The sequence below is a fragment of the Camelina sativa genome, chromosome 11, assembly GCF_000633955.1.
Source record: "Camelina sativa cultivar DH55 chromosome 11, Cs, whole genome shotgun sequence".
Taxonomy (NCBI): domain Eukaryota; kingdom Viridiplantae; phylum Streptophyta; class Magnoliopsida; order Brassicales; family Brassicaceae; genus Camelina; species Camelina sativa.
In genome coordinates this window covers 43,445,654-43,467,038 of record NC_025695.1, presented here as the reverse complement: position 1 = coordinate 43,467,038, position 21,385 = coordinate 43,445,654, and the positions used below count along the sequence as shown (strand labels likewise).

Genomic DNA, 21,385 nt, shown 5'->3' with positions numbered 1-21,385 from the left:
ATTTCATTCATTATTACTACACAAAATATAAAATGTCGTGTAGCGAAGGAATGAATTATGGGACCTCCAATAAGTCCCATAGGGCATGGAATATGACTTAACGAGGAAAATGATGTTTGACTAAAAATCATCATTTGTTTAGCCCTTACGTTTCCACAAAATGGCACTCTCTTCTTCTTTATTTAGATTATTATATGATATTTTTCTTCTTCTTAATTTCTCTAATAATGTTGATGATTTGCGATAATTCTGGCTGTTTATACTAAAAAGATCAATATATAAGATATCTCATAAGTTTATACACTATCTATGGATCATGTAAGAAGAACTTGTATTTGCTTTCAAACAAAGAATAGCTTGTAAATTTTAGGAATGCACAAACATATGGCCAGCCAGCTTTTCAAACACTTGGATCCCTTTTTGTTACACTCTTGGACATCATGTTTTCGTAGACATGCATTGAATAACATATTGAGTCTAAAATCAAAAGTCTTTCTTCATTTGTATGTCTTTTTTATGATTCCAAACTCTTCGATCACTTACACACAGTCTTTATAACTTAAAACGTTGGAGAATCTTTTGAACGATATACCTCCATATCATCCCAAGATATCATAGCCATTCGTTTATTTTTATATGCTCCACTTTAAATATCTTTCAAAGATCTTCTATTACCTACGATTCTACATTCATATATTCCTAGATACCGATCGATATCACACTAAAAAACCATCTTAATGATTGTTACAAATCAGATAATTTTTGTTTACAACCCCGTCTCGTTCCAAAGACTTTGTCCCGAATTAAAACTAAAGTTAGTCAACCTAAACATGTATATATGTAAAAATCATATTTGCTATTTGATGGTCTCAAAATTTCATTCCTCCACGATTCATATGTTTAGACTTTAGAGCATATAAAAATGTAAAACATCTACGGTAAAGACTCTTTCGCAAAGTCTAGAGGTCGTTGGTTCGAAGGACGGTGCTTGGAAGGAGACCATATAAAATGTTCTGGTTTCTAGGTCCGAAGGGATGTTGGGCTTAATAATTAAAAAAAAAAATTTATACCCAAACAAAAAAAAATCTTCAATACTTATGATATATATATAGATAAAGTTTCTTAATTTATTACAAGTTAAATTTTTGGAAAATTGTTGCATTTTGTATAGAAGAAACATATGATAGAAACCATTTCCTAAAGACACAAAAAATAGTAAATAAGCAGCTCTCTACTGTCTCGTTCAGTTCAGGCCTAGAAGTGGAAAATAAAATAATAGTTATGGTGACGAACAAATGCATTAAAAAAAAAAAGTTTAAAATTTTCCAAAAAAGAAAAGAAAAAAACTATTTACGAATTAACACAGCTCACTTACAGACAGACGAAAGGAACAGCGACGAGGAAAAATGAAAATAATCAAATCATTTTAACATTTTTTTTTATTAAAGAAAAACTTTAGTCTATTTTTTTAATAAACAGTATGTTTATTAAATATACTTAAGGGAACCTGATACCACTTTGATGTGTTAGTGCGTGGTTCTTGTTCATCTCCCTCTCTCTCTCTCTAAGAAAATCTTTTCTCCTGCCAAGAAAAAGAAAAAAAAAAACCATTTTTGAAATAATCAAGTCCTCTAAAAGGTTTGTGTGTAATATTTATAGTGATTCAATTTCTGTGTTTATTTTTATACTTTCTATCTCTACTTCTTCTTCTTCTAGTTCTAGTTCTTTGTTTTTTTTCTTCTTTTCTTGTATTGTATCAGCGATTTACAGTTTCTAGTTTGTTAAGTTCCAAAGATCCAAACTTTCTATTCTTTCAAAATTGGTATGCATATTATCTTTACTCCTCTGTAAGTTTTTAGTATTTTATGATCCATTTTTCTTTCTTCTTCTGTTCATAGCATTATTAAAAAAAGGGTTTGGTTTGGTTTTGTTATATTTCTTGGATTCTTAATTTTTTCTCTCCAGATTTGTTGTTATAATCTCATGATTCAATTAATTTTTCTTCTTTCATTGTACACACATAGCTTGTAAGGGTTTGTGTTTTTTTCTTTTCATTAATCTCAAATAGTTTCTGGGGGAAACAATCTTAAGGATCTTTGGTTTTATAATCCACCACAGATGGTTTGTTTTAGTTAGTACTGTCAGTTTCCTACACTCTTGAGATCTATATTGGTCTCTTATTGTGTGAGAGATGTCTTTTTGAGTTTTATGTGCATAAAATAACACTCCAATCAGATTGGAAACTGATGGCTTCTCAAAAGGGGAAATTTTTTTAATAGAATTAAAAATCCAATTTTTTGATTGTTCTTTGTTAATGATCTCCTTCACCAATCCGACCCAGATACTTGAAAATCTCACCCACTAATCCTAATTTTACTCTCTGTTTTCTCATCCATTCACATGAAATAATATTTTTTTCTTTTTCAAGCAAGATCTTTATAATCATGTGTCTTCAGACCAAAGAGTTTTAAAAAAAAAATAACAGTTGTTGTTGTTGTAACTCTATTTCAGGTATCATAGGCTCACAAAAATTTTGGTAATATAAGAAGATCTGGTGTTATGCAGAAGAGCAGGGACAAGGTTAAAAGTGAAGTGAATAGTAGTAACAGTGGAAGAAACAAATGTTCTTATCATCCACTGATCAACAAAACCCTTCAAACAATCCATCTTCTTCTTCTGATTTCTTACATCTGACCAACTCTAGTGATGAGTTAGGTCAATCACATCTTTCAAGTTTCTCCATCAGGTAAAGTTTCTTTTTTTTCTTCTCAGATTTTGTTGGGGTTTTATTATGGTGGAAGAAGAAGAAGTCAACAGTTTCTTCTTTCACCATTGTTTTAGGCTAAAGTCTTTAGCTTTCTTGTTTAGGTCTGATCATCTTTGATAATACATATCTTTTCTTCTCATCCATTCAATTTTGCTTAATGGGTCAGATTCAAAACAAGAAGCTTTTTTTTTTTTTATGTATTTTTATTTTTTTCTCTTTCACCTTCTGTGATTATGTGACTGGTATTAAGTTTTGTTTGACTATTCTTCATATCTTTTCTTTGATCCGTTGGTCCATACCGTGTGCGTTGATCTGTACGAGGCTCAGTATTATATATCATCAAAGGAACAAACTTTTCTTTGTTATGTCATGTCTCTCAGAAGTTTTTTTCTTTTTAAAGCCTGTACCCTTGTTTTGTCTGGTTGTTTGTTGTACTAATGGTTTATAATTTGGTTTTTGTGAATGTTTTCGCAGAGATTATGCATTTAGTAACCGAACCAAGAACATCAACAAAAATTGGCCTTTCTCCTCAACAAGTTTGCAACTTTGTTTGAGACATGGCTTAAGTGATCCATTGCCACCGATTCAAGTGAAGAAGCTAAGCATAACTCATGTGGAAGCGATAAGTAGTAACAAGAGAAAGTCGGAGAAACTTTGCTCTAATCAGACATTAGTGGAGACTAAACAAGGGTTTGAGAATGGTTGTTTGTTGGCGAGTGGTTCGAAATCCAAAATACAAGTAGCTATGGCTAACAAGAATCCTAGAAAAAAGTGTGGGATGGTGGTTGTGAAACCTGGAGCCTGTGTGGATAGTGGATCAAAAGAAGATCATAGTTGCCTCTTTTCACCTTCTGAATCTATGGCTTTGAGAACTTGTCCCATCTGCAAAACCTTCTCGTCTGCTTCTAACACCACTTTAAATGCGCACATCGATCAGTGTCTGTCAGTTGACTCGGAACAGCAGCAGCCAATTAGTAAGCCAAACAGGCCTAAGACTAAGCCACGGTTGAAAGTTAAATCGATGGTTGATATCTATGCTTCTGCCAAAGCTGGCACATTAGAAGATCTTGATAAAAGGAATGGAACAAACTGGGTTATAATTTCGAGCTGCTCCAACCGGGTTGTCTCTGATAATAAGCCTGACGTGTTCAGCAAAGGAAAGAAGCGTAGTGTGGTGCGTGTTCGCATTGACGAAGAAGCTGCTGGCATTGGACCTGTTTACATTGATGCTAAAGGCCAAAAACTACGGATTATATCTGAGTTTAGCGAGAAAACTTCTGATCCATCAAGTAAGCATGAAGATGGTAGTGATAAGAAATCTTGTAGCGACAGTAAAGGGAGCAAAATCTCTAGGGAAAAACTCCCGGGAAAGAAATATCACAAGTATCCTAAACTAGTTCGTCAAAGCAGAAAAGGCAAAAGCAATGCTTTAGAGGTATGCTTTCATTTGACCTCTCATATATAGTTTTTTCCGGTAGTCTATGCATTTGTAGGATCCGTTCTTGATTTGTTGCTATACTCTTAATGTTTGTTTAACAAAATCACTTGTGTAACAGATACCGGATTATCAAAGAGGATATTTTGAAGAAGGTAAAGACTTTGAGAGGTCAGAAACTTCAGGTCTTGGTCACCGTAGAAGGATGATACCTAAACGTCGTCTTTCAAGACATGGAAATAAGAATGGGACAAAAACTTGTGATCAGCCATATGAGAATCAGCATTCATTGTCAAAAGATCATCTTGTGCTAAGAGGTCCAAGTAATGTGAATACTGATTTGTTCGAGACAGTTTCTTCTCCCTCAAACAGTCAAGGCTCATGGAGAATATGTGGGGAGAGACAAGTCTCTGGAAAGAGCTTGGCTTTATCTAGGAACAAAAGCATTGATGAAAGGGATTCATTTGTTGCAAATCCCTTGAGATGTTCAATACCTGTGGATAAGGAGTTTTCATCCAAGGCAAAAGGCTTCATGAAGTTCAAGAAAGCTCGATTGGGTTTCTCAGGGAATGAAGATGAAGAAGATGCAGGGAAATGGGAGTCTGAAATGAGTCAAGAATGTGATCTGACAGATTATGATGATTGGGATGATGATGATGGAGAAGCTGATAAGTTTGTACTAAGCTCAAATCCTTTATTTAGTGGGGAAGACAATGATCATGAAAGCTATGAAGATAGTGGTAATAACAAAGAAGATGATGATATGTTGCACAATTCTAATGATGCAGATGTTGAGTTTGAAAGCATGATTTATGAGAAAACTGGTTGCGAAACTGCGGAACAAGACGGCTCGTTTATGGAGGTTGATCCCATTCCTATTCCAGGACCTCCAGACTCATTTTTACCAAGTCCTTGGGATATGGCAACTGATGCAGTTGAACATCATGGAAACTCTTCAGTTATCACAAGCCAAGTCCAATCTTCACAAGATCAGCTTGATCTCACTGACAGAAACTCATCAGAATCACCTGTTTCAGCAATTTCAAACTTTGCAGCTCCTGAAACACAGATTCTTCATAACATCATCACCATTGACAAGAGGCCTTCCAGATTCAGAGACGATGATCAATCATGTTGTTGCCAAAGAAAGGAGAAAGCTTTTGAAGAGACACCACCACCACAACCACCACCCTTGATCCAACAAGATTTGGATTTCCTGAGTAAGCCTGCGCCAGTGATTACTTCAAATCCCAATCCGGTGTTGCGGCTAATGGGAAAGGATTTGATGGTTATGAACCAAAGAGAAGAAGAGCCTTCACATAAAGAATCAAGTCCAAAACCAACCTCTCAGTTTCTTGATCTCTATAAGACACAACAAGTGTCTCCTTCTGTCCTTCATCGTCCTTATGGTGGAAACGGATTATATTTCGACCCCAGCACAAGCTTCTACAACATTCCATGAAAAAATCTCTGATCAAGAACTCTACTTGTCTCCAAGATACCATTATTCCACGGCATTTCAGATCAAAGTCCAGGCAATTTCCTTAAAGCTTGAGATATAGAGAAGCTAGTCTCCTCCTCATCATTCAACTTCAAGATCTCATGTATCACTCTGTTATATAAAGAGGTTGAGAATCTCAAAGAGGCTGCTTTAGAAGAACTGGTGAGATAGATTCTCATTCTCATTAGGATATGAGAACTCCACCAAGGTAATGGACCCTGCTTTTGTAATGGTTTCAAAGGGGTTTAAAGATTTAAAAATATGAAAGTTATTATAATGTTATGAAAACGAATTTTAAATAATTTTGATATGAGTTAACATCATTGGTGCTTCTCTTTATATAGATATATAATTTATATGGTTGAAATCATATGAGGTAGTCAAGATCATAGTCACCGTCATGACATACACTATGTATACGCAATAACGCAATTCTTTTTCTTTTTTCCTAACTCATTCCTTGTTTTAGACTGCAAACATATAAACTTTACTACAAACATATATATTTAGATGGACAAGTTTTTTTATATATAACAACAAAACAAAAAATAGTTGCATCTTGGCGTAGATGAGCTGTTTCTTGTTACAAGAAAATTTTAATCAAATTGGGAAATATTTGTAGTGAAAAATATGAATATATATTTGCGTAGAGATGAGTACAACCACAACGGCTATATTGCATGCGCATTTTCAAAATTATTTGCTTATTATCATATGCTTCTCACTCCATCATCCATGTGTATATTGTCTTCTTTTGTTTTACATCATGAATGTATAGTGAATGCACGCACATATATACATATATTGGTATAATAGTGGTCGACCTTTCAAGTTATTTTTCTCCGGTCCATAAGCAACTAATTTGTCAACTATACTATTAAATGATTCATGCATGCATCGATAATTCAATTACTCGATGATGTTAGATCCAAATTCATGTGCTGCTGTTTATAAAGAGGTTATTAATTAAAAAGCTCTATGTATAATACATATAGCTTAATTCGTAACTTATTATAGTATGATTGCAAGGTTTGAAACAAAACAAACTGAAAATTTCAGTTTATATTAAATTTTGAGAGAGATACTCCTGCATCAAATTAAAAGAGGTATATATATGTCCACTGTACTGAAAGGAAACATTGGTCCTAAAATTCAACTATGTTGTTTTTGAAATTCCCACTAACTCTTATATAATTAAAACTTGTGGCAACATTTGACCGTTTGGAAAAAGTTATTATCATGAAAGATTTATTATATAAGATAAAATGACTAGTTGAAAGTTGACACACACTATTGAATACTTAAAAGTTTTTTTTTTCTTTGGTCAACATATAAAAAGTATTCATATTGACGAAAAAAGCATTTTATATAATTATATTTAGTTTGATGGCCAACTTTAGCCTTGGACATTCGGGTACTCGGATCGGATTCAGATAGGAACTGACCGGGTTCGGGTTTTTCGGGTAGAGAAGTTTAGGACCTAATAAGGTAAACAGAAAATATTGGTTCGGGTTCGATTCGGATCTTACCAGGTTTGGATCGGTTCGAGTCTAAAATTTCAGAACCTATATATATCCGAAAAAATCGGGTATTATCCGGGTTCGGGGTTTTTTGTACCTGATTACCCGAAATTTAACCCGATAATCTGTATTTTACCCGATTATCCAGAAATTTTAATGTTAAATATTAAAATAAAATTTTGAAAATTAATTTTTTAAAAAATTGGTTAATTTTTAAAAAAATATAGCTAAACATTTCAATATAATTTTGGTTATTTTGAATATTTTGATCTAGGAAGAACTAATATTTTTGAATTTTAAGTTATAATTTTGAATAACTATGTTATAAATAAAAAAATATAACAAGTATTTTATGTATATTATTTCATTTCGGATTTGTCGGGTACCCATTCGGTTCTCGGTTCGGTTTTGGGTTCGGTTCCGGTTCTTCGGGTTTAGGAGATTAGGACATAATAGGATATTCTACCGGTTCCGGGTTCGGATTCGGGTCCATATTTTCGGATCGGTTCCGGTTCGAGTTTTCAGATCCGATTCGAGTTTTCGGATCCGGTTTTTTTGCCGAGACCTAGCCAACTTTGTTCCTATATTTAAGGTTTTGTAATACTTAATTACGACATTATAAAAGTCATATAACAACAACATTACATAACAGCACATTTAAACTTGAAAGTTCTCTTTTAGTCTTGTAACAAAATTATATCAGATTTTGTATGTATAATAACTAAATTAGGCGCCGACAAAATAATAATGAAGATTCGGGTTGGCAGCTAGCTAACTTCCATGGAGAGAAATTTTTAGTCGACATATATAAGCAATAAATTTAATTAGTATGAAAAAATAAACAATAATTTGAACGATATGCAATATCAAGAAATTCCGAAGATATGGTCTTTTAACAATAGTTTAGAAGAACCAACAAGAACCTACCTCATCCAGCTGTGTCTAAGGGCCGACTCTGATAATTAGGCCTACTGATAATACCTGATCTATTAATATATTATTTATTTATCATTAGGTTCACCCAAAATGACTTAGTTTGAAATTTAAAACCATTTTTTTGTTTGTTTGGATTGATTTTACAATATCATAATTTTCGTAATAATGTATGAGTTTAAACTACATATAGTAGAAACAATCATTAATTAGTGATATACCAAACCACAATACACACAAATCCACAATTTTGATGGACCTTTTTTTGTCACAAAATAAACCTCAAAAACATTAAATTAATACTTATATATAGTTTGGCCTCTCAGAATAGATATAGAAAGAAACCAAAACTTTTGACAATAGAATAAGTTTTCCATTATTTTCGATAAATGAATAATATTTCGGATTTTTCTTTTGACATCTAACATGTCTGAAATAGATATTATATATATCAGTACATAAAATAACTTTACAACAAAAATTAATTGTACGAATGCAGCAGTCGTATGTCCATTAACCACTATAATTTGTAAACCACTTTCAAGAATTTGTGTTGATGTTATTTAAAGCGGGTCACTTGGCGGTTGGCGTAAACAAGAGAAATGTTGGTTTTGGTTCTCCCATTAGTGGATTTACACAATTAAAAAAAGAGCGCTAAATTGCGCGTTGTTCTAAGCAAATTAAAAAGCACGACACATGATATAATAGAACTTTGTATATATTTATTTGGTGCACATTCCGTTGCTATTAAATTAATATGGCACTAGCTAAGACATAAGTTAAATTTTATATATGTTTTATATATTTCACGAGTTCCACATCATATCATATATGTAACTTTCAGATTCCATACACCATACTTTGAAAGATTTGTAACACATCAGTGATAATACATTAGGAGATCTATAATACATATATGTACGATTATTGAAATCTAATGCACTGTAAGTATTCAAAATCACATCAATGACATTACGTTTGGTCACCGTACCCTTTGAGATGGTGTTATATGGCGTTTCGTCCATGTAGGCAATATAATTGAATTTAGGACGAATATGTCTTCTAATTATTTGTAACATACAACTCAATGAACCCCATCTTCTACCACAAAAACGTGACATTCATACAAGAACTTCACCACAAACTTGTATACATTGATCTTACACGAAACATATACACAGTATATGCTAATTTCGAATCAAAGATTGATTCAAATCCTCCTCCCTCTCTCTCTCTATCTCTATCTCTTCCTTATATATATAGTAGATAGTAGATAGCTAGGAATATATAGGTAGGAGTCATACATACGGTATGGCTGAAATAATTTAATAGACTGAGCACATGCATATACATGCATGCATGACACAAATAAGATTTGGGTTAATCTCTTTCGTCCACGTCGAACCAACGTACCAACTATATTGTATATATACACCACTTTTGCATATCCATACCTTTTTTTAAGTATATTTCTGCGTTCATGCTTTTTCCCATGCTTGCTTATTAAATTTTTTCCGAATATATCAGATTTCATAAGTTTCTATCATAAATCCTACGAAGAGGCAAAGATAACATAAACAATTTTAAACTTCTTTTTATTCCATCCAAAAGTTTAAATCGAGTTTTCAAAACATTATAGAATAAAGCTTAATATTGTATTGGTTGTGGATAGGAACATATACCAATACAACTACATATACTAGTATACTACTAGTACCACTATAGTATCTTATATGTGTAAGATGCGCGTATGAGTAAAAAAGTGACCGGATATTATCTAAAACGCGTTTTTGTGAGAGAGCTTTTGAGTTTGTTCTTTGTTGTACGAATATCATCAGTAAATAAGATGTTATTGGACGTACAAAATGATTTCGTTTCGGTTAAAGAAAAGATGTAAAAATAGTAAAAAATGTTATAATAAAAAAAAAATGAGTAATTTAATAGAGAGAGTGGAGGAACAACGGCCCCCAAGATATTTTTATTAGTTTTTATTTTTTTTAAGATTGATGTGATTGCGACGTGTCGCTTGCTTGTCTGCTTGGTAGATCCCACATCCATTTGCTACTTGGTAATTATTTTTGAGCTTATTTATGTTATCTTTTATAATTGGATCTTGAAATTTTGGTAACTCTTGAAATGATTTTAAAATAATTTTTAACGATGTTTAACTGAAATTCCTCAAAATATTACTATTAAAACTAGGGATTTAGTGTTTTGTATTATGCAATTTGAAAAATCATTTGAATCAGTTTCGAATTAATAAAACAATTTACTCATATATATTCTAATAACACAATTTTTTTTTGATAAATCGTCTGTTAGTTAATGAATTATTGGGATGATTTTAGTTTTGAAAATTACACACCCAATAACCTTAGTTTCTTTTGATTATCTATTGCATGTTTAATTTCTTATGTCTCAGAAGTTGATTAGTATTCCAACCTTCTAATAACAATTTCTTATGCGATAAATGATAGATAAACAACAACCCCTTTTACATGGTAAAGCCAAACACACCAAAAGTTACATTTATCGGAATAAGAGAATGTAGCTACTAGCAACCTAAAAATTAAAATTTTAACTAAACCAAATCTACATACAATAGAAAAATGATTAATAAAAAAATAAAGATGGTGGTGGAGTGTGATAATAATTGAACTTAGTGTGGACACTTTCAATTTTTTTTTCCTTCTTGCACTCATTTGTTTTTCTTTATTTTTTTATTCACATTTAGTGATAATACGTATGTGGACTTATTTGGAACACCATTTTTTTTTTTTTTTTAATTGTATAGTGTGCTTTGGTTCTTCCTCTCTCTTTCTCTCTCAATCTCTTTCTTCTCTTCAATGCTCTCTTTTCTCTCTCTCTAGGAAGCCATTTTTTTCTTCTTTTGCCAAGAAAACAATCTAAGGTGTGTGTGTGTGTAGATACTACCCATCGTTTTATCAAATCCATCTTCAGTATCTTATTCTTCTTTTTGTTCATTCCTGGTTTGAAGTTTTTGGATTTAGTTATCCTTGTTCCTACTTCTTGATCCCTCTCTTTGTTTTTATTAATTTCAAGATCCAAATCTAGAAATCTAAGAGATGGGTATGTGTGCATATGCATATATTAACTAGTAAATATCACTGTTTTTTTTTTTGTCCCCGATCTTGGCTTTCTTTATATAGTGATGTTTTGGGTTCTTGAAATCAAGATTTTTTTCAGATTTCTCTATCTGTGTGTATAATAAATATCATCTCTTGTTTATTTCAGTATCCATCTGCAGTCTTCTGTTTGCTGATCAAGAATCTACCTCGTTTCTTGAATTTTTTTGTTTTTGTTCTTACAAATGTTGATGATCTTTGTTTAAGTGTATGAACACAATCAGTTTTGTTTTTAATTACTAGCTACTAGTTGAGTTTCATGTTAACTTTGTTCTATTATTAATTCTATTTTGGTAGCTTCTTCATCTATCTATGCATGTCTTAATGCACTTTTTCTTATGATCACTCAACATAAAATAAACTCTCGAATCAGATTGGAAACTGAAACTTTTTTTTTTTTAATTTTTTTTTGCGTGCGAAGAGTTGTTTCCTCCTTGTGAGATTTTTTTTTTCTTTTTTCACTTCATCAAAATCAAAAAATAAATAAATGTTTAACCAACTAATCCTAATTTACTTTAGTGTGACTCCCTTCCACATGAAATAATGTTTCTTGTAAGTTTTGATCATCAAATCAAAGTCTAAAACATCAGAAACATGTACTTGGTGTTTTGTTTTTGCAGGAGGGGAGGAGTGTGGTTTTAGATTTGGGTAAGGGTGGATGATAAAGATCTGGTGTTATGCAGAAGTATTTGGGAAACGAAGAGGCAAATAGTAACAGTGGAAGAATCAAATGTTCTTATCCACTGAGAACCCACCAAATGACCCACTTTTTTCTTCTTCTTCTCATTTCTTACAACATCTCACCACTTCTTCCCATGAGTTAGGTCAATCCCATCTCTCCAATTTCTCCATCAGGTAATTCACTTTACTTTTTTTTTCCTTCTTCCTCTGAATCTATCTCTTTCTGGGTTTCTTCGCCAATATGGTTTAAAGAAAAAGAAAACAAAAAAAAAAGGCTCTGGATTTCATGATGGGTCAGTGTCAAATCATAGCTAAGGGAGCTCATCACTCATGTCTAGATCGTAAAGTTTCGATCTTTTCTTCTTTCTTTCTTCCTTGTAGTGATTAAATGGGTCAGATTCCAACTTCCACCTTCTATATGATTTTGTATCCAATGAAATCAACGTAGGGAGGGTTTCAAATCTTTGTCCTTGTTCCTAGACGTAGCTCAGTGAAAAGTTACCTTAAATATACTTACTTTTGAGTTATAAAGAATCATAATTTGAAAGTAAACAACTTTGTTGATGCTTTGCAGAGATTACGCATATAGTAACCGGAAGAACAACAATATCAAGAACAACTGGCCATTCTCTTCAAAAAGTCTCCATCTTTTTTCAACTCATGGCGTAACAGATCCTTTGCCACCGTTTCAGAGATTCTCCACTGTAAGTAATCAGTTTGAGACCAAGGCTAGTTCATCTTCGGGAAAGCAAATCGCGTCTTATGTTCATCAAGGAAGAGGCTTGGCTAAGTTTGGTTTAAATCAGAGATTAGCAGAGACTAGTAGTAATAAACGAGTTTGTAGCCAATCAAGGATCATTGAGAATGGTTTGTTTCCGAGCACTTCCAAGTCTGAAGTAGAGATACTAGTAGCTACTACGAGTAACAAGAGCAATCACCACAGTAAAAAGTGTGGAAGAGGGATGATGAAATCTAAAGAAGATAGTTGCGGCGGTGGTCTTGTGATGACTTCTGAATCAGTAATGGCTTCAAAGACATGTCCTATTTGCAAAACCTTCTCATCAGCTTCTAATACCACTTTGAATGCTCACATCGATCAGTGTTTGTCTGTTGACTCAGCATTGCCACTGGTTGTTAGTAGTAAGCCAAGCAAGCCTAGGAGTAAGCCACCGGTGAAAGTTAAAACGATGGTTGATATCTACGCTTATGCGAAAGAAGACACATTAGAAGATCTTGATAAAAGAAATGGAACAAAGTGGGTCTCTATTTTGAGTTATACAAATAGAGTTGTTGGTGATAAGTCTCAAGTGTCTAAGAAGCGGAAAGTTTCGCCTGTTGGCGTTGGACCTGTTTATATTGATGCTAAGGGTCAAAAATTGCGGATCTTATCAGAGTTCAGTGAGAAGAAGACTTGTACAACTCAGTCGAGAGAGCAGCATGATGATGGTAGTAGTGAAAACAAATGTTCAAGCCAAGGTAGTAAAGGAAACAACAAATGCTTGAGGAAAAATCGTCGAGGAAGGAAACCTCACAAGTTTGTTAAACTAACCAATCAAAAGGCCAATGCTTCAGATGTAATTCTATATGTTTCTGTCCATTATTTTGCATATCTTTAGTTGAGTTTTGTGGCAAGAATCATAAAATAACAGTAGGTTTGCTTTGTACAGCAGATACCGGAGTATCAAAGAGGGTTTTCTGGAGAAGGTAGTAGCAAGGGTCATCGTAGACTCTATAATCAGCGAATGCTAGCAAAACGTGGTATGACTTCGAAGAAGCTAAATGAGGAAGGGCATAAATTTTATAGTTTGCAGGATCAGCCATCTGAGGATGATGATGTTACATGGTCAGGAGGAGATCCTGTTGCGTCCAGAGGTACTGACTTGTCTGCCACAGATTCCTATCCTCGAAATAAACAGAAGCTGGGAAGCGAAGTTGCTAGAAAGAATAAGACTTTAGTTAAGAGTAAAAGAGCTCAAAGTCGTTCGTTTAGAGACCGCATGAGAGAAAAGGAGGAGGGGTCACTTAAGGGAGTTCATGTAAACACTCTCCGAGTGAAGAAGACCCTTGCTTCGATTCAAAAAGATAAGTTTAAGAATTTATGCTTAGAGGCCGTAGAGGTTTCAGATGCATCTCCTCGTGCAACTAATATGAGAAAGTTGTCACCACCATTTGTACCAAATGCCTGTAGGAGACTATCTATGCCTGTGGAGCTAAAGAAAGCTCGGTTGGATTTCTCGGAGGAAGATGATGAAGAAGAATTAGGGAAATGGGAATCTAAAATGACTCAAGAACGTGAGCTGTCAGATGATGATTATGTCTCTGGTGATAATGGAGGAATACTGAGATCACATCCTTCATCTAGTGGTTACGATGACTATAATGATGATGACGAAGAAAATAGTGAAGAGGAAGAAGATAATAACAAAAGAGCTCATGCGTTGGACAAAACCGATGATACTGGTGCTGAGTTCGACCAGTTAGACAGTCCACCATCTAATGAAGTCATACCTAGTGAGCGAGAAATGTATTACTCGAAAGAAGTTGGGAACATGATTTACGGGCAGACCTCTTACAAGGAGGATGTGAGGTTTGATTCTGAAGTAGGACAAGGAATAAGCTTATTTGTAGAGGTTGATACTATTCCCATTCCAGGACCTCCAGGATCATTTTTACCAAGCCCTCGTGATATGGGTTTCGATGAGAATCTTGGGAACTCGTCGGTTATCACAAGCCAAATCCAATCTTCCATGGATCAGCTTGACAGAAACTCCTCTGAATCACCTGTTTCCGCAGTTTCAAACTTTGCACCTGGTAGATTGAATTTTCCTGCGGAGTTATCTTCTTCTATCCAAGAAAGTTTCTCTCCGGACATTCCTGTGTCCTCCTCCTACTCAACAGCCCCAATGAGCTTTTGTGTTCCATCTCATCATGGAACAACAACCGAGGCTGAGCAAGTTACCGTTGACAAGACAACAACACCTTCAAGATTTAGAAACAGTGAACATGAGTCTTGTTGTTGCCAAAGAAAAGAAAGAATCTACGAGGGCATTACTTTCAATCATCAAGCATCTCATCTACTGCAGCGTAGAGCAGCTTCTTCGTCAATTGCCATGAACTTAACAAAATCACCCACACGCGTGGATCAAAACCATCCATTTGAGCAGTCTCCATACAAGATCCAACAAGATTCGGATCTTCAGAGTAAGTTCTCCAGCAGAACGAATCTCAACGCGGCTGTGCCTCCAAGTCCTTCTAACCCGGTTTTACGGTTAATGGGAAAAGACTTGATGGTCATGAACCAAGGAGAAACAGATCAAGAAGCATCACAACAGTCTAGCTTAACACCAACCCCACCTCAGTTTCTTGATCCTCCTTGCGCTGGAGCTGGCTTACACTTCAACACAGGTCTCTATATAAGAAACAATTTCGAGTCAACACATCAACCACAAGCCCAACCACAAGCTTCAGCATTCAGAAACAATTTTGATCATGTAAGGTACTTTTCTCCGAGCTAGTCACCGTAAAGTTTCGACCTTTCCGAGTGTCCCTACGGCAGACATTTACTATGCTTCCATCTCTTTCTGCAGAGAGACTTTGTGTAGTTTACTGTTTACTTAAAGAAAAAAAAGCAAAACACTTGAAAATAACAAAACACTCTGTAGTCTAGATTAAGTAACTTTTTATGTAGGCTTTCATTGCCACCAAAGTTGTCCAAAACACTCTTTTAAAAAGTTATAAACTTATAGTTTATCTTTTTATCTTTTGGCCATTATCACTGTTTTACTATATGGTAAGTACTACTAAGCAGTAAGCTAACCAAATTTGTCAAAGTTAAAAGAGTAAAACAATCTATAAATTCTTAAGAACATCATAATTGGAACTCATAACAAAAAAAGTGGTTAAAACTAATTAACAAAATTTGGTTTTGTATTTTTTAATAGAAATTATTATTAAAAAGTGTTCAAATTTGATTAGCTGGCGAAATTGGATTGGTTGGTACAAAGAATAATGTAGTAGTTGACTAAAAAAAAGTCGTTAATACGACGAAGGTTTTTATTACTCCCGGGTGGCAATTTCGGGTCGGGTCAAAACCAGTCAACCAAATCGGAAAGTTCGCCGGATGTAATCCTCTTCACGGCGATTATGACTCCTTCTTCTCCTTCTCCTCCGACAACAACAACAACAACCTACACATCGATTCCGATTCCTACCGGCGACGTTATCTCCCGATCAATTCATAATCTCACTACCACCATCTCGCGCCACCGTCCCTGGTCAGAACTAGTCTTCTCCGGCGATTACTCTCTCCCGTGGCGATTCTCCTCTCTTCTCCTCCGATTAAAAACGAATTACCACTACTTCTTCGTCAACTACGCGATCGTCGTCGCCGTTTGCTCCGCGTTAGCTCTCATCACAGCTAGTCCCGTCGCGTTGATCGTCGTCGGCACGATCGTCTCCTTGTGGCTTCTGTTTCACTTCTTCAGAGAAGATCCTCTTATTCTATGGAGCTTTCAGGTCGGTGATCGTACGGTGGTTGTGTTTCTTGTTTTAGCTTCCGTTTGGGCTTTGTGGTTCACTAGCTCCGCCGTCAACTTGGCGGTTGGTGTTGGCGTCGGATTGCTGTTTTGCATTATTCACGTCTTCATTAGAAACTCCGATGAGCGTTTCCTTGAGGAAGATGATGCTGTTACCGGAGGCTTGATCGGATCTAATCGCCGGTGATATTTCCCGATCGTTCTTGCCGTAATTTTCAACTTTTTCCCCCCCCCCCAATTGCTTGTGAGAGATGTTCAGTTTTTTTGGTTTTTTACCATTTTTTTTTTTGGGTCTTTTAAAATTACTTCATTGTTTGATTTCTTGTGATTTGTGTGCTGTGAATTTTAAGTTTGATGATCTAAAAATGATTTAAGTTCTTGGAGACTTTTTAGTGTTGGTGTTGGGATTGTAATCAAAAGGCAAGAATGAATGGTTTCTTATTGATTACTAAAACAGTAAAGAACCCAACTTGCTTTGGTCATTTTTTATCACATCTTTACATCTGGTTGTTTTAGATACAATGTATCAAATCCCCACTAGTTGTGTGACCAGGTTTAGTTTTGTCATGATGCTCGAGACCTCAAGTTGTTTTAAAGTAGACCTTGTTGTAGTCTTTTTTTACAGTAACAACATTTAGTGTTTAACTGTGTTAGTTATTAGTCTTCTTCAGAGAGTTCAGGGATCCAAATTGCACAAACTGAGTTAAATGCTTATATGAGTCAGATCATATATTCTCTTGATTGTCAATTCAATACCTTAATAATCTTGCTTTTGCTTTGTTGGATATCTGACTAATTTTGCTTCATCAATTTGTATGACAAAGTCAGATCTTTTTTTTTTTTTTTTTTTTTTAATTCTTTGAAAAGGAAACAAAACTGAGTAGTGTAACTCCGGGACCAGTAACAGGAGAGGGGAGAGTGACACTTGTTGGCAAAACGCAGACACTGATTAAATTGCATGTTTTATTACTACTACACCCATACATATTTTTCTGTGTTTGTCTTTAGGTCCCACTTCTTACACGAGCATTTTGTCATTTTTTTCAATTCTGTTTGTTACTGAGATTGTGTTATCTCTTTTGTTTGATTGGCTATATCAGGTAAAAGGATTCAGCTTGAGAATTCATTGCGTTGAATGTTAGTTACTACTTAAGACTCTCTCCCTAGTAAGTTATTTGACTCATCTACACCCTGTAAAGAACTCAGTAAGTTGCAATGATTCATGATCTGAAGGAATAAAAAGGAGATTAAGATCAATAAGGAAGTTGGTAATGTACATAGGAATAAGATAGGTCTTAACTAGTTTAAAGTACCCGTTTACACATAATTTTGCTGTCTTTAACAAAACTGAGATTAGAGTAACAAGATAATAACCAGGAGAAGTATTTTGTGGGTGGTCATATCTTGCTTCTCATTCTGACTAACTTTGCTAGTGTTTCTTGAGCAGCCAAAGTGAGATCATGGTTATGGCCAAGCATCACTGTCCTGATACTGATACAAGTCCTGCAAAGTTCCTCTCCACTATCGAAATGCCCGCCTCGTAGCAGTAGCTTCGCTCTGGTCTCCAGCAATAAAGCTTTCAACAATGTAACATCCTGCCACACGTATTCATCGACCTTCTTGTTGGTCTTCTTCTTCCAACAGAGTGAGCCTTGACGCCAATCTTGTATCTGAGACACAAATGATTTCTCCACTTCCTCTAACACATTGGTGCATACTTTTAGGAGCTCTAATGCGGAGTTACACCTCGAGAAGGTTGTGAAAGCTGTGATTGCCAGAGGAAGAGCTGTTCTTTTGATGTAAAGTACCATATCCATGGCTTGCAGTTGCACCAAAGGAGGTTCTGATTTGAACCCAAATACTAAGAAAGCTGAAGCCCATAGGTGATCAAGATTCAACAGCGGGTTATCGATTTTCCTCACACCTTGAACTGTTGCCTTGGGTGCAAGTATGTAGTCTCGTCTCCTCGCGAAAGTTTGAGTTATCGGATGGAACTGAATCCAACATCCAGGTTGTCTATTTGTTATCCTCGCTAGTCCTAATCTGACTAGTAAAAAGGCAGCATCCTCTTCGCTTCTGCGTCCTAAACCACAACCACCGCACCAAGCAAATGTGTGACTCAAACATTTGTTCCATTTGCTAAATCGGTTTCCACTTGTGGGCATGTTCTTAGCCGCTGCAGCTAACAAATTAACCGGAATAGGAACCGGAGCAAACCAAGCTCCCACCAGCAGCATTTTCAATGAGAGAAGGTTTCTGTTTCCTTCAGCTTGCTCAAAAACAGCCAAACTAAAAGCTAAGACCTTTGCAACGAATGGATTGGATTTGCAATACTGCTCATCGTTTGCGTTCAGAAAAGGTGATGCTGAACGTTCTTCGATTTGAACTTTGTTCACAGCCTCAAAGAGTGCAGAAGGCGGAATTGCAAGCTCTGAAAGCAATGATCCTACCACCCAAAGACCGTAGCTCAACCGTCCCAATTTCTCTTCAAAAAGCTTGAGGATCTCAACCTCTTCTGCCGGGTAATCTTTCTTTCTTCTTCCTCTCAGTAGAACCATTGCATCAGATGAAGGCAATATAGAAAGCTGCACACTGTCAAAGGTCATGACTTTAGGAAGTCTAGTAGTGATCAAGACATGTGTTCCTCCAGTGTTCCTCGGAATCAGGTCATTCAGATCTTTCCCTTCCCACCAATCCTTTTCTATCTCAAGATTATCAATGATCAACAGATAAGGCATTTCTCTGAAAAGCTCACGCTTTATTCTCTTGAAAGCTTCAAACTCCTGTTCATCAAAGCTCCTTAGCCTGCCTCTATCCTTCTCAGCATCAGCGCTAACATCAAGCCCCAAGCTGAATGACAGATTCAACAGGTTCTGTCTGAAGTACCGAGCTTCCCCTCCGACCCACAAAACCATCTTATACCTCTGAGAATACCGGTAAGCAAATTCAAGAGCTAGCTCTGTTTTCCCAATCCCGGGAACTCCATTTACACAGACAACACTTGTGCTACTTTTGCTGTTACTACTGTTTTTATACTTCTTAGTCTTCAACAGTCTTTTAAGCGAGTTTTTCCCACCATTTGGATCACTCCAAGCCTCACTTCTTGTCTCTGAGCATTTTCCAAGCTCCAAACTAATAAATTTCCCAGTTCGAGTTGATACAACATCTGATTCCTCATCTGCAAGTCCATCAGATTGTCCACTTGCTTCTCCTCTGGTGCTTGGTGTTGTAGACTCAAGATACTCTCCGTTACCAAAGAAAGCCATCTCCATTTCCATTATCTCTTTCTCTCTTCCAAGAAAAGATCTGTTCCTCGGAAAAGGAAGCTCATCAATTCCTTCCACTGTCTCTTTATCAGCCACACTCTTCCTCCCAAGCTTTGCCCTGAGAATCGCTGCGGTCTTTCCCACACAGATTCTCCAGTTGCTCTCATTAGCTTCGAGTTTAAACTCATGGGACTTAATCAACCCATCAATGGCTTCTTTACACTCTTTATCTATGGCATTGCAGTTGAGAAGACCCATTATCTCAGAAGGTCCAGTTCCATAGAAAATCGGAATCAAGTTCTTCTTTTGAGCAAAGAACCTAACTTCCTCCAAGCTAAGGTAGTTGAGCAAGCTCGAACAGGAGACAACCACAATCCCATAAGTAACAGAACAGATAACTCTGTCGGCAATCTCATGACTCTGTGTGTCCGAATACTTAGCTCTGTCAGCAACGAAACAAGCGATTCCCTGAAGCTCAAGCTCTGACTTTAACCATTTGCAGAACCTCACCAAGTTTGGGTTTTGTCCATGAAACCCTATGAAGACATCAGAGCTCCTGAGCTTGGTGTTAGTTGCAGGTGAAGAAACAGAGACTTTAGCTAAAGAAACCCTAGGAACAGGGAAAGTGAAGGAGATTCTTGGAGGAGCAGGATCTGGAGTACAAGCTGATAACTTTAGCTTCCGATCTGATGGTTGTTCATCAGAAAACTCATACTGGTCTGAAGGAGGAGTGTAGGAGCTGCTCGGTACATCTTCAGATTGTGAGCCTTTGTAAGAAACAGGCGGTGAGGGCTTGTGAGTGGTGGTGGTTGTGGTAATGGGTTGTGTAGCTCTTGGGGATATATAAGGAGATTGTAAAGCGGAAACAAAAGCAGAAGATGGTGGGGACACAAGAGAAGGTGAATTGAAAGGAGAGTTTTTGATACTTGGAGATGAATCTGAAGCATTGTTTGTTTGAAGAAGATCTTTACCTTTCTTACTTGAAGAGCTTGCTGGAGATGAAGTTCTTATGGTTAATCCAACTAAACTTGCTTCTGACTCGTCTTCTATTCCTCTCATTACTCCCTTTCTCTTCTTAACTTCCTCACACCAAACCCAAATTAAAAACTCAAATGAAGCTCTCAGCAGCTCAAAAGCAGGGTATGTCTTTATCTCTCTAACTTGGTATGAATCATCATTATGGTCTTTCTCTGACAGATTATATATTGGAGTGAGTGGGACTGTGAGGAGATGAGTCAGAACATGAATGCAACAGTTGATGTAGTTCAAGGAGATTGAGGTAAAATCTGAGGAACTGCATGTGATGTATCTAACTCTTCCATTTTGTGGGGTCCTCTTCTTCTCAACAACACTGTTGAAACCCAACTTGTTTATTCTTCTCTTTATTTCTTATTTTCTCCTTTCTCCCTTAGTTCAGATTTGACCAAGAAGTTCCAAGAGCCAAGTTTCAGAGTCTCTGCAACAATGGACGTCACGGGTCAGAAGAAAAATCATTACTTTACAATGTGTTGTGGTCTAATAATGTTCATCATCATCATCATCATCAAGATTGTATCATTTTTTTACTCTTGTTTGAATTAAAGCCAGAACCAAATTTGAAT

General features: G+C 35.9%; 4 protein-coding genes across 7 annotated transcripts; 3 read left to right on the top strand and 1 right to left on the bottom strand.

The window, feature by feature from the left end:
• LOC104726174 lies at positions 1,525–6,026 on the top strand. 2 transcript variants are annotated; one of them, XM_010444972.2, is made up of 4 exons: positions 1,525–1,638; positions 2,512–2,746; positions 3,242–4,202; positions 4,324–6,026. In XM_010444972.2, exons 2-4 carry the CDS (start codon positions 2,622–2,624, stop codon positions 5,662–5,664), a joined length of 2,427 nt encoding a protein of 808 aa, XP_010443274.1. In that variant the 5' UTR covers positions 1,525–1,638; positions 2,512–2,621; the 3' UTR covers positions 5,665–6,026. The 2 variants fall into 2 exon arrangements, with proteins under 2 accessions (XP_010443274.1, XP_010443275.1); XM_010444973.2 differs by lacking the exon at positions 1,525–1,638 and adding an exon at positions 1,691–1,822.
• On the top strand, positions 11,002–15,741 carry LOC104726173. Of its 3 annotated transcripts, none has more exons than XM_010444971.1 (4): positions 11,002–11,067; positions 11,923–12,157; positions 12,558–13,557; positions 13,654–15,741. In XM_010444971.1, exons 2-4 carry the CDS (start codon positions 12,033–12,035, stop codon positions 15,496–15,498), a joined length of 2,970 nt encoding a protein of 989 aa, XP_010443273.1. In that variant the 5' UTR covers positions 11,002–11,067; positions 11,923–12,032; the 3' UTR covers positions 15,499–15,741. The 3 variants fall into 3 exon arrangements, with proteins under 3 accessions (XP_010443273.1, XP_019088646.1, XP_010443272.1); XM_019233101.1 differs by having other exon boundaries at positions 13,651–15,741; XM_010444970.1 differs by having other exon boundaries at positions 11,011–11,246; positions 13,651–15,741.
• LOC104726172 (PRA1 family protein G2-like) lies at positions 15,925–16,987 on the top strand. The gene has a single exon (XM_010444969.2). The coding sequence runs from the start codon at positions 16,127–16,129 to the stop codon at positions 16,703–16,705; it is 579 nt and encodes a 192-aa protein (XP_010443271.1). The 5' UTR covers positions 15,925–16,126; the 3' UTR covers positions 16,706–16,987.
• On the bottom strand, positions 17,755–21,098 carry LOC104726171. The gene has a single exon (XM_010444968.2). The coding sequence runs from the start codon at positions 20,841–20,843 to the stop codon at positions 17,916–17,918; it is 2,928 nt and encodes a 975-aa protein (XP_010443270.1). The 5' UTR covers positions 20,844–21,098; the 3' UTR covers positions 17,755–17,915.